The 13217-nt window shown below is 46.9% G+C and overlaps 1 protein-coding gene across 1 annotated transcript in view; it reads left to right on the top strand.

The window, feature by feature from the left end:
- The first annotated feature begins 6 nt into the window (after positions 1 to 6).
- The window catches only part of Fbln7 (fibulin 7), a 29162-nt gene continuing 15951 nt past the window's right edge, over positions 7 to 13217 (top strand). Inside the window, exon 1 of the mRNA XM_033761683.1 lies at positions 7 to 177. Within this exon, the coding sequence (XP_033617574.1) occupies positions 165 to 177 (13 nt within the window). The 5' untranslated portion in view covers positions 7 to 164. The remainder of the gene's footprint in view (positions 178 to 13217) is intronic.

Genomic DNA, 13217 nt, shown 5'->3' with positions numbered 1-13217 from the left:
GGTCACTGCGCCCGGCGACGCACCGCAGGGGCCCGCGCAGCAGGGAGAGCGCACGGAGTCCTCTCCCTTTCCTGAGCAAGCGGGGAGGCTCCGATTGGCAAGATGGTGCCCAGCTCTCCTCGCGCACTTTTCCTCCTGCTTCTGCTCCTCGCCTGCCCGGGGTCATGGGCTTCCAAGGTCAGTCACTGTCCCCAAAGCCCCCTCTGCCCTGTCCCTGAGCGGGGTGGCAACGCCGAGGCCGGAGCGTTCCACTTAGATGCTCGGGGTGGGGGCTTGGGGTTCAGTTTCAGAGAAAGATGCAGGGTCCCTGTCTGTCATCTCCACTGCATGGCGGGCCAGACGCCCCCGCGGGTCCCGGGCTGGCATAGTTGAGCGGTTTGCGCTCCACGTGAGAGTCCCTGGTAGCAAGATTTCCAGCACCTTGATCCTTTCTGGGTCTCTTGGAGAGCGCCCAACCATCTGGTGAAGTTAGAGGATATCTCCATCCTCCAACATTTACATTCTCGCCGAAATACTCTGCCTGTGCCACACCTTGAACACCCAGGCAACTTTCTTAGCAGTTCGGAGTATTTGCAAGGCAGAGGTGACTGGGAAGGTTCTGAGGCCGTCCTATCTTGAGGCTTGGTGGCCTCACTTAGAGTTGGGACTTCATTTTCTTTCATCCACCTACAGGCAGCTTGCTATTTAGTCTCTCTGTTGTTTATATTTGCTGGAAGCCCACTTGCATTTGTATATTTGGTCAGATTCATTTTTACCTTATAACTAAGAGAAACTGGTTTTTAAAATGCAGATTGAAAATGCATTTTAGGAAGGTGGATTTGGAATTGCCAAGTTCATAGCCAGCACTCACAAGACTATTTCTGGCAGACAGCAACTGCTTCCCTCCAGCGGCCTGGCCTGTGCACAACCCCATCAGCTACCCCGGCTGCGCCATCCAGCAACAGCAGGACAAGCTTGGGGCCTGATGTTTGCCTGGGTCCTTTTGGGGCATCGTCACTTAATTCTCACAGCCACCCTTTGAGATGAGGACTGTTATCATTGCAGAGGAGAAAATTAAGGAACAGAGGTGTGATATATTCAAGATCTCACAGCAGAACAAGTCTGTAGATTACAAAACAAAAAATCTCCAAACCCAACATCAGAAGCACAGGAAGATGCGGCTCCCTGGGGGCAGGTGGGCAGGTGGGCACGAGCCCAGCTCTGCCATTGACTGATCTTAGCTGCTTAATCCCTGAAGTGGGTTAACAGCTGTCACCTGAGGTCACCAGAAAGCAGGTGAGGTCAGGGCAATTGTATGTTTGCAGCTGCTGGAGAGTCAGGAGTGAGCTTGACCCAGTTCTGTTCCCAGGAAATCAGGATCCAATTCCTGCCTGGCTGCACCCAGGCTTTCTCAAATTCCTTACTACTAAATCTCGCTTTCTCTACCTTAAAAAGCAGCTGCTGTGGGTGTTTTGAGGGTGTGGGGAGAGGTCCATAGATGCTCACATCAGAGACCTGGTGGAAGTGTCCTTTCACTCAGAGTCCTGTGAGCCTTGTGCTCTCTCAGGCCTCTGAGCCTGCTGGACCTCCTCTGCCTTACCTGGCCTCTTCTCATGTTTCAGATCTCAGCCCAGATAAGCACCCATTCCCAAAGGCTGTCTGAGCCCCATTCTGAACAGGCCCTCACCCTGCCCTTGCATTTTCTCTTACGGTTTCCTGAAAGGCTTTGTACTGAGGAGGTTTGGTGGGATTGGGGTTGGCTCTCTGTCTTCCTCACTACAGAGCCACTCCGTGCAAGGAGCTCAGGGGAGCAGTGGCACACCATGGTGTGGATGCCTTTGGCAGGCCTCTGGGCATTCACATCACCCAGGGGGCTTTTAAAAACCTCAATGCTTAGCTGCACCCCTGGGATTCTGATTCAATTGAACATGTGTCTCAGACATCTGTTTTAAGCAGTTGCCCTAGTGATTCCAACAGAGAAAATGATGAAGCCCAGAGCAGTCCTGGCTCTCAGCGTTACACTGTGGGGCAGGAATAACTGAGGACAGGAAAATCTGTACAGGGTGAAGGACTGGCCACATGAGGACCTCAGGTGACAGGGGCTGCCTGACAGTGTGAGGTCTTTAGTGAGATTTTGTGGCTGCTGGAGACCTGGTAAGTGTTAGGAAATTGAATTGGACCCACAGGCCCATCTCTGGCCTCAGAAGATGTGTGAGGGGCCCATAAGGGACACTGAGAAGGGGCTTCCCCTGGCAAAGGCCCTTGGCCCTGGAACACAACCCACAGGGTTGTCTGGGCTTACTGTTTCCCTGTGAATGTGAATGTGACAAAATTGTCATTTTGTGTGTACACATGTCAGTGTATATAAGTGTGTGTGTGTTGCTCTGTGTCTGTGAAGGCATGGCTGTGCATGTGTATGATGGTGTGTGTGTGCATGTGTCAGTGTACATGAGTGTGTGTTGCTGTGTGTGCATATGTAAATGTGTAATGGAGGGTGTATACGTATTTGTGTGTGTGCGTGTGTGGTTGTGTGTGGTGGTGGATGCCTCTGTGTGGAGGCTGCTTTTCATGGGGTCCAGAGCAGTGACTCTGTGGGCATGGCTAGTCCTCTCTTCCCTGCTGTCCTCCATGGCTTTCCATTGTGTTCCCTGTCAGCACATTTGCCTGAGTGGCTTTGAGATGTTTCGTGACTGGCTGATGGAGATCAGGTGGCTGTAGGGAAGGAGGGGAGGTAGGCAGTATGGGGGTCCGGAAGGAGCCAGCTCACTCCAGAGCATCTCCTGAAAGAGACTCAGGTACACTGGGGAGACAAGAATGAATCTTTAACTGCCCACACCTTCTACCACCCCATAGAGGCACGAGGTGGCAGTGAAGCACAGGCTCCCAGCCTCCCTGCCTTGGGGTAGACTTCTCTCCCTGTCATTAAATGTCTCAGGCTTCCAAATTCCACCACCAGAGATTCATTTATTTATTGATATTTTTTAAAATTGTTAACAAGGAATGTTTTTGGTGCATATTTCCATGATGTCAACCATGGAACACCACCTCTAAGACAGTCAAGATACGGGGGCAGTCCCACCCACCCTCCAAGAAAGACAAATGAAACTTTGCAGCCCTTTGAGTCACCGCCCTGCCCGGGGCTCAGGGGTCGATCTGCATCTCTGATCTGCTCACAGTGGGTACCCACACCCAAGAGCTCCTTTACTGCAGTGCAATGCGGCTAAGACTCATTGCGTTCAGGGTTACTTTTTATTGCTGAGACTGATCCATCATAGCAGTTATCACAGTGTATCCATCCACCCACTGAACAACACTGGTAGCGTCCTTTCTGGTTTTGGGCAATCATAAGAAGAGCTGTGATGAATGTCTGGATACAGCTTTTTGTGTAAATGTAAATTTTTATTTCTCTGGGGTGAACACCTAGACGTGAGGTGTCTGGGTTGTGTGGTTAATGGATATTTAACTGTGCAAGGAATTGCTGAGCTGTACTTCCTGTAGGATGTATCATTTTATACTCCCACCAGCCGTGCATGAAAGACCTAATTGCTCTATAACTTCACTCATACTTAATACTGCTAGATTGGTTTGTTTTCTCCAAATCACACACACACACACACACACACACACACACACGCACGCACGCACACATATTAAAAATACATATATAACTCTAAAAGCTAAAAATACAGAGCATTTTCACATGCTTATTTGCCATATGAATAATCTATTGAATGAAATACCCATTCAAGTCTTCTGCTTTTTCATAGTTGTTTTTTTTTTTTTTTTTTTTTTTTTTTTTTTTGGTACTGGGGATCGAACTCAGGTCCTCAAGCTTGTGAGGCAGGTGCTAGAACCACTGAGCTAAATCCCTGGCCCTGTTTGCTTATATTTTAAGACAGTCTCACTCATTGCCCAAGCTGGTTTTTAACTCCTGGACTCAAGCAGTCTCTTGCATCAGCTCCCAAGTAGGTGGAACCATAGGCATTACACCAATCACCTTGAAAAAAATTCATTTCATTGTGCCCAGCTTACTTATTTTTTAAATTAATGGATTTAATTTTAGCAGGTTCATACCTGCATGTAACATATTTTGATCATTTTCACCCCATCACCCCCTCACTCTGCTGTCCCCCTGTTTCACATTTTGGGGAGGGTTAAATATATAGAATAGATTTTGCTCATATCATTCCCACTGGTACCTGGAGCTCGCTCATTTTAAAATGTATTATTTGTTTTCTTATTGTTAAGTTATGAGTGCTTTTTATATATTTTAAATACAAGTCCTTTTTTGAATTTGTGACTTATGAATATTTTCTCCCAGTTTGTAGCTTCTCTTAGTAGTGTCTTTTGTAAAGCAACGGTATTAAATCTTAATGAAATCTTATTTCCTAGGTTTTGACTTTTATGGATCAGATTTTTGATGGACAAGTCTAACAACCTTTGTCTTAACCCCAGGTCATGAAATTCTTCTATGTTTTCTTCTAAATGTTCATAGCTTTACATTTTTACTGTGATCCATTTTGAGTTCCTTTTTTATGAAGTGAGGTTTATGTTGAAGATAATGTTTTACAAATGGATATTCATGTGCTCCAACACTATTTGTTAAAAGATTGCTGCGTTACCATTGAATTGCCTCAAATGAAGACAATTTGGATTGTCAAAATTTTGCCAATGACACACTATCTTGATTGGTACTGCTTTACAAGTTGAGAACGTAAGTTCTCTATTATTCCTTTTCAAAATGGTTTTTGGCTATTCTAGTTTCTTTGTCTTTTCATTAAAATTTTGGAATTAGCTCATGTATATTCACAAAAAGTCCTACTAAAGTTTGTTTTTTTGCCTGTGAAGAAATAAAAAATCTTTTTTTTTTTTTTTTGGTACCGGGGATTGAACTCGGGTCCTTGCGCTTGCAAAGCAGGCCACCGAACTGCTGAGCTAATTCCCCAGCCCTCTAAAGTTTTGATTGATTGTCAGTGCATTAAATATAGGAAAGAATTGGCATCTTAAAGATACTGAGTCTTCCAATCAATGAACGCAGTATGTCTTTCCATTTATTTTCATCTTGTTTGTTTTCTTCCATCAGTATTTTTACTTTTCAATATAGATGTGTTCTGTTAGATTTATATTTAATTATTTCATTTTTGGAGCTATTTTAAATGGTATTTAAAAATTTTTAAATATCCAGTTGTCACCACCTAGTATATGGAAATCTAGTGGGTTTTCCTGTGTTGATCTTTTATTTTGTGACTTTGTGGAGCTCACTTATCAGGGATTTTTTGTTTTGGTAGATTTCCTCAGACAATCATGTTGTCTGTAAATAAAGGGCCATTTTATTCCTTCCACTCTTATCATTTATATATTTGGATTCCTTATACAAACTAAACTAAACTGTTACTGTGTCTCATAGGAGAGAAGACATCATTATCTTGTTCAGAATTCATTGTTTTCCATCACTGAGTGCTAAGCGGTCTTGTGGGGGCTTTTGCGGGTGCAGTTGTCTGGTTCAAGTTTTCCTCTCCTAGTGACAGAGCATTGTGAATGGATGTTGAATTTTAACACATACCATTCCCACCTCTATTCACATGATCCTGTAACTTGTGTGTTGAAAAATTCGACTGTCTCTTTTCTGGAAGAGATTGTGTAAATTGGTGTCAGTTCTTGAAATATTCGGTAGAATTTTCCAAGGAAACTGAATAGGGCTAAAGATTCCTTTTCCAGAAGGTTTTAACTATGTTTTTTTTAAAACTAGGTTTTAACTAATTCATTGCTTGGATAGATCCAAAAATATTTAGGTTAGCTTTGATTTCCCTCCTGGGTTTTGGTAGTTTACATCTTTCAAGAATGACTCCACATATAATCTCTCTCTGTCTGTCAGTCTGTCAGTCTCTCTCTCTCTCTCTCTCTCTCTCTCTCTCTCTCTCTGTCTCCCTCCCCCCCCACCTCATTTAAGATAGGATCTCACAGGGCTGGGGATTTAGCTCAGTGGTTCGGTGGCTTGTCTTGCAAGTGCAAGGACCCGAGTTCGATCCCTGATACCAAAGAAAAAGGAAGATAGGATCTCACTCTGTCATTGAGGCTGGCCTGGAACATACTATGTAGCTCAGACCTGGAACTCACGGCAGTTCTCCTGCCCCGGCCTCCCAAGTTCTAGGATTACAGGCGTGAGCCACCACATCTCTGTGTTTCTTAAACGCTTCTAAATTCACATTGGGTTAAATCCCAAAGGGGAAATAACCAAAAACAGTCCCATTTCTGGGGCTGCCAAGGCCTCTGATTGGGAAGCGATGAGAGGAAGCATGGACCTGGTGGGTGTCGCTGCTGCTGGATGCCACACACTTGACTTGGGCTCGAGGGGCCATCAGAGGACAACACAGTGCTATCAGGGGCGTGAGCAAGGGAGCAGGGGCACTCAGCATCAGGATCAAGAGGGCCAGGTGTCAGCAGGCGACAGGGAAAGGACAGTGAGCTGAACAAGAGCTTGTCCTGCATCACACCTCCTTCCTTCACTCTCCTTTGCTTTGTTCATTTAAATGAGCATCTAGTGTAAACTCAAATCGTATACACAGCGATGAAGATTCTGAGTTCTCTAAAGCTTGATTTCTGCTCTGGAGAATGCGGAGGGCAGAGGGGAGGTTGTAAGGGCATATGAAAGTGGACACCAGGCTGGGGAGAGGACTCAGGATGTGGAAGAGGCAGGCTCTGCATGGCCCCTATCTAGACTGTGGCACTGGAGGATGGAGGAGGCTCTCATAGGCCCAAATGCTATTATGGTGAGAGCCTCACCTGCTCCCCCGATGGTGCCACACTGCGTCCTGGGCTGTCTGAGCACCTGGGTCATTTGTGTGACGAGTGGTCAGAGTGCTGGCTCCTGGCTCCTGTGACCACTTTAGGAAATGGAAAGGAGGGTAACTGGGGGTAGAAACACAGAATTATGGGTGACAAGCATGGCAGTAACTCAAACACCCTGAGCAGCTCGGGACTCGGAGCCTCCAATTCAGAGTCCCCACTGGAGGCTCCCATGGCAGGGCTGGGGTGACCACGAGTGTGTCACTTCCCTGAACCATGCAGCCCAATAGTGTTGGAGATCAGCGGCAAAGCTGCAGAGCTAGTGCATTTAAATGGGGTCAGCCTAAGAGGAAAGGAGATTTACCTCCATGATGTGGGTGGGCCTGGAGCAGAAGCCTGAGATCTCCAGGAGGAAGGAATTCAGCCTCCATCCCTAGGGCTGGAGCCACAACCTCCACTCTGCTGAGGTCTCCTGCCCAGTGTCCTTCCATAACCTCACTCTCTCTCTCTGTCTCTGTCTCTCTCTGTGTGTCTCTATTTCTGTCTCTGTCTCCCTGTCTCTGTGTCTCTGTCTGTCTCTCTGTCCCTGGTTCTCTGTGATTCTCTGTCTCTCCCCCCACTTCTGTAATATGACATTAAGCGTGTGTACCACACGTATGTCCCACTGCCCCCCTGGCTGACACTCAGGCCTCAGGCAACTGCCCAAGAAAAGTGGTCCTGCTTCCCCTGTGCCTGTGCGTGGATGCTGGGTGACCACTGGGAGGAAGAGGAGCAGCTATAACCCTCCTCTGGCTTGTCTAAAAAGTTCTGAGGCTGGGCATGGTGGCATACACCTGTGATCCCAGCACTTGGGAAGCTGAGGTGGGAGGATAGAAATTTCAAGCCCAGCCTGGGCAATTTAGCAGGACCCTGTGTCAAAAAAAGGCTGAGAGTATAGCTTAGTGCAAAGGCCCTGTGTTCAATGCCAGTACTGAAAAAAATAACAGTTCTGGAGAAAGCACATGCACGGCTCGCTGTGACTCAGACGCGGAAGGCTTCCAGCCTTGGCCAGCAGGCACCCATTTGGCAAGGGTGCTCTGGCCTTTCCTAGACCTAAAGACATCAAAACATCTGTGTTCCCATTCACAAAATGCTGACATGACTCATAGCTGTGGCTTATGAGAAACCGGCGTGAGAGACGGCCCCTCCAAGTCTGAGAGGTCATCTGCGGCCGCCTTAGGTCTCTAGGTTCTTCCCTCTCTTCCCTGAGGAAGCTCCTGGAGTTGTCTCCATGCCCGGACACTGTGGGGAAGACCCTTGTGCTAGGTAGGTGACAATGAAAGCCTCAAGGACATCCCCCCACCGTGGTTCACACCCCTCTGAGGGCCGACCTTGGCCGTAAGTGCCTGAGACCAGACTGGGTCTTGAGCTTCATTTACAAATTGAGCTCCAACAGCAAGGAGGCCTGACAGGATGGGAAGACTAGGCCTACAGCTTCCAGCGGGAGGACAGGGTGATCTGAGGTCACCCATCTTTGGCTATGTCTAGCCCTGGGCCAGCAGGTGGGGTCTGGGGGTAAAGATGTCTCTGGAGGCCTCCCATGAGGACATCAGTCAGTTCCAGCAAAAAGGAAAGTAGCCCTGACGAGCCTGTGGGCTCTACCAGAGTAAATGGTGTGAGAACTGGGACCAGGGGAAGTGGGACAAGGACATCCGGGGTGGGGGTGGGACACAGCCCCCCTGCCCAGCTCTCAGTACTGACCTTCGTGTTCCAGAACCATCTTAATTGCCACCTGCTCCCCAGCTTGAGGAAAGCTGGAGCATGTGACCCTGCTGTCACTCCTCTGATTGGTTCACGCTTTGGCAACACTTACTGGCGCTGAGTTAGACAAAGTACTCAGCCCTTTAAAGAGTTTCACAATGAAGAAGATAAATCTTGTTCTTTTTCTCCTTAAAGATGTAAGAACATCATTGAACATCTTCTCTGGGTTCCATTTCAAGTAAGTTATTAATTCAAAGAAATGGAGATCACTTGTTTTTCATTGTTTGCTATCAGTGACTAAGCTGGGCCCACATGGAGCCAGGGTTTTTTGTTTTTGTTTTTGTTTGTTTGTTTGTTTGTTTGGGGGGATGTTTCACCTGTTTTTGTGGTGCTGGGGGTGGAACTCAGAGCCTCCCACATGGTGGGCAAGTACTCTATTGCCGAACTACATCCTCAGACCCTAGAACCAGCTTTTGAAGGGATCAGAGCTTTCACCATTTGGGTGGGCCTCTTTAAGAAAAAAAATTAAAAGTTAAGGGATTCAAGGACTCTGAAAGAGGTCTGTGAAGGGGAGGGCCCTGCCAGCAGGCTCTCGGCTTCTAAGTTTGACCTCTTGGGTTCACTGACTGCCCTGTGTCCCCTCTGCTGGCCCTGACTGGGTTGACCTGCACCCTGTTGACCTGCTGAGCTTTCCCACCAGAGCAGGAGGTCTGCCCAGCCAGCTGTGTGGAGTCTGTGTCTACTTTTATGGGTACTTTTTTATGGTCAGGACCCCGAGAGGAGAAGGGTCTGCCCAGAGGGAACTCCCAAGGTGATACCCAGGGTCCAGCCTATTTGTTGGCCTCCAAGCCCCCCAGGCTGACCTCAGCAAGGGGAGATGAAAGGGGAAGTGATTCGTTCTCATGCACAGCTCCTCTTGGGTCTCATCAGGGGCCGGTGGGGTGGGAATGTGGGAGGAGGAGAGAGGTTTCCTCAGAACACCGATGAGCAGAGGTAAAATGGAGAGCTGGGCTTGACAGGTTGCTGTGCTCATTTACTTGAAAATGCCACCGCTGATGTAGATCCTGAGTCCCCTGCTTCGGCAGATGAGGATGGTGCTGTGTGAGTGAGAAGTCGGCAGTGCTGGGCTCTAGTCGCAAGGTGCGTTCTTTGTTTTGATGTCTTTTGCTTTGTTTCGTACTTAGTCTTCAACTAAAGGCTGAAAGGTGCTGTTTTTCTCTATTTGAATAGATTTTGCAGGGAGTACACTTTGTTTGATGAAACAAAATGATGAAGCTTTCTTGGCTTGAACACGGGAAGCATTTGGGTGGCAGATTCTGAGCATGAATCCCACGGGCTCCCTTTCTAGCATTCTGGGATCAAGGTACCACTTTGGTCCCAGACCTTGTGTGGGAAGCCGCACTTCTCTCTGCTTCCCAAGCACCTGACTCGGACCCCAGCACTCTGCTGTGCCCATGGAACTTCTTCACAGCACACTTTTTTTTTGTTCCTTAGCCCCGAGGGACTGGAAATGGAACAGGCCAGTATCTCCCATGTCCCTCCTGACCTGGATGCACCTTAGTGTTCTTGGTTGGGAAAGTTTTTAAGGTCTTCCTTGTTGCAGCTGGTGAGGTGAGTACATCTCACCCCTAGTGACTATCTAGGGACAGCAGCTGCCTGGTGTCCTTGGGGAGGAAGCTGCACTGAGGTTAGGGACATGGAAAACAGCCTCTTTCCTTCCACACATTCTCCCTCCTTTCCTCACTTCCTGGCCCATACAGCACCCCTAGTCTCTAGGCAGTGTGTGCACCTTCCCAGTAAAGCCATTGGCACCGATCTCTCCGTTTCGGAACCGGGCCCTCCGATGCTCCCCGGGGCCTCTCCAGCTGTCACAGTCCCTGCCAGCTTGCAGAACATTGTGACAGCTGCTTGGTGCCTGGCTCAGGGTGGTGAAGGACATTTCCTTCACACATCCCCCTCCTGCTCCTTCTGCCCAACTTCAAGTTGACGAGGGGGCTAGAAAGCTTTGGGGGTATTTGGTTTGGTTCAGCCCTACTAATCTTAGTGCATTTCATCGGTGACACCAGTCACATGTAGGGGCTGTGAGAGCAAGTGAGCTGGAAATCGGGGTGGAAGCCACGGGTTCCAGGCTGGCTTCATCCCTCCAAAGCCACGTGATCCGGCCAAGTCACCTGACTTTCAGCATTGTGTCTTGGTCTGAGAAGTGCAGACAAACAGACTTCATAGTCACAAACGGGCGGCTTTCTCCATGGATGCTGGCAGCCAGCAGCTGAAGCTGGCACTGAAGAAGTGAAGTAGATCTGTAGACTGTGGAGGGCTTCCAAGGGGGAGGACAGAGCACAAGCTCATTGCAGCAGCTCCTGTTTCCATGGGGAGGTGTGGGTGGGCCCAGCATGAGGCCACGGTCCAGCCTGCGGGTGAGGAGACAGGACACAAACAAGACTTCTCTTCCCTGCAGTTGCACCTGGAGCTATGTTTCATCCCCGCGGTTAGGAGGAGGCCAAGGGGCCCCGTGGATTAACCAGCTGAGCTCCAAGGCCCACTGGGAGCTCACCTTTGTCCAAGTTGCCCACTGAGGCTAGCTGTGAGTCATCCGAGGCCAGTCCTCCCAGCCTGACCGGGGCCGCGTATCACAGTGCCCAGTTCACCCCCAGGGGCTTTTAGACAATATTTTAAATTATAAAATTCATATTTGACCCCTTTTCACATAGGCAATAATATCAAATGTGCTATGCAGCCACGTTAACATTCCAGACACACTTGAGTGACTTTTAATGCAAACTGTTGCTACCCACATTGATTGTATATGAAAACCTTATATATGGCAAATTAAATTTATGAAAAAGGATATGTGGGCTCCTGCAGTTTTCTGCTGCATTTTTACTCCTTCAAGCACTTAATTTTTGTTTTTGTTTTTAGTAGCATTTGACAGAAAAAGGATATTTTGGTAAGCAATTGAATATTGGGAATGTAGTACTACAACTAAATCTATTTTGAAAACTGAAGTAATCTTTGTATGAAGTACAACTGAAGTCTAAAAATCTTTGGACACTTTGGCTTCCTGAAGATGTTTTAGGGTGTCTTGTATTCATAGGTATTTTATTTTGTTATATTCAGTGAGAATATCTGAATCATGTGATACACATTTTTGGTATGCTTGTTATATAACAAATTTTAATCTTAATTCTGGCAATTTTGGCAATATTCTATACATAGCAGCACTGATCAGTTGTGAAAGTCATCTCTTAAAATTCATCCATAGATCTATTTATTGAATATTTTCTCTTCAATTAAGTCTAAATTTTATACTATGTGTACAAAACAACCTTTCTAGTTTTTTAAAAAAAGTTTTATTTTCTGGTACCCTGAAAATAATGATGTGTTTCTTTTCTGGCATATAAGATAACATGTAAGGGAATAAGCTAATTTTAAATATCTAATTTATAGTTAAATATAAAAATGGAAGAACTCAGTGTTGGCATGTATTTTTCAGCCTTTTCTCCTTTTTCACATTTAGTATAAATGATTATATTCCACAAGAGTATTTGAGTAAAAATTATGTCTAATGAAGTATAATATTAACATAGTAAATGGAATCAGGGTTGACATTTTTAAAATTCACTTTCTAGCTGAAACATTTGCATTATATCCTGTGAAAATTTCATAGAACAGTTTTGGGGACAAGGGAATAGTCTCTGATTAACAGTGCTACATTTAGTTGAATATTTAAATCAAGTAGTTGAGTTGACTGAAGAATCTGAGACTAACATTAAATGAGAGAAATTTTAACGATAAGAAATCAGTAGTTATGTTGGAAAGGAGCAAAGCGGTAAGTTTATGAAGACACAATAGGGAAGAATATTAATACATAGATATAATAGGAAACATTCTCTACAAAATATCTTATTTTTGGTCTTTTACATGCCCATCTGCTTTGTTATATTTAATCCATTTATGTTTAATTTTTAAGAGTAAGAGATTATGCGGAGCATTGTACAATGAACTCTCCACCTTAATAATATGCAATAAATGATTTTTATTAAAAATAATCCATAAATGGGAAATAGTGATGTACACCCGTAATCGCAGCCCTCTGGGAGGCTGAGGCAGGGGAAGGGCGATTTTGATCGGAGCCTGAACAATGTAGAAACTTAGTGAGGCCCTATCTCAAAATTTAAAAATTAAAGGGGCTGGGAGATTAGGGAGCTGGGAATGTAGCTCCCAGGGTGAAGGCGCAAGTGAGTTGAAGGGAGAAAGAAAAAGTTCACTGAGGCCAAGATTTCAAGGACTTCACTTGGAGTGAAAAATTAGCGTGTCTTTTGGAGGAACCAGCTAGTGATTATGAGGCACTTGGGTTCAAGTAATTGCTCAGCCACCCCGCTGTTCAGAGCCAGAACCCTGCCCTTGTTTGATTTTGGGGAGGGGAAACTGAGGCTGCGACACGTGGCGTGGGGCTGCCATCGGTGGCCTCCCTGAGCACACGTGGCCGCCTCTGGAGCACTGGGCAGAGAGGGACTCTGGGGGCCACCTTCCCATGGCTTGGACCCAAGTCTTCTGAAACCCGCGGGAGCGCAGGGCGCTCACGGTCCCGCTGGGTCTCTTCTCTTCCCAGAACTGCCTGAGCAAACAGCAGCTCCTCTCTGCCATCCGCCAGCTGCAGCAGCTGCTGAAGGGGCAGGAGGCGCGCTTCGCCGAGGCCCTGCGCGGCGCGA

Source organism: Fukomys damarensis, unplaced genomic scaffold (genome assembly GCF_012274545.1).
Source record: "Fukomys damarensis isolate Sample0158 unplaced genomic scaffold, DMR_v1.0_HiC HiC_scaffold_9, whole genome shotgun sequence".
Lineage (NCBI taxonomy): Eukaryota > Metazoa > Chordata > Mammalia > Rodentia > Bathyergidae > Fukomys > Fukomys damarensis.
The sequence above is the reverse complement of the archived record's forward strand: the minus strand, read 5'-3'. Positions and strand labels throughout refer to the sequence as shown.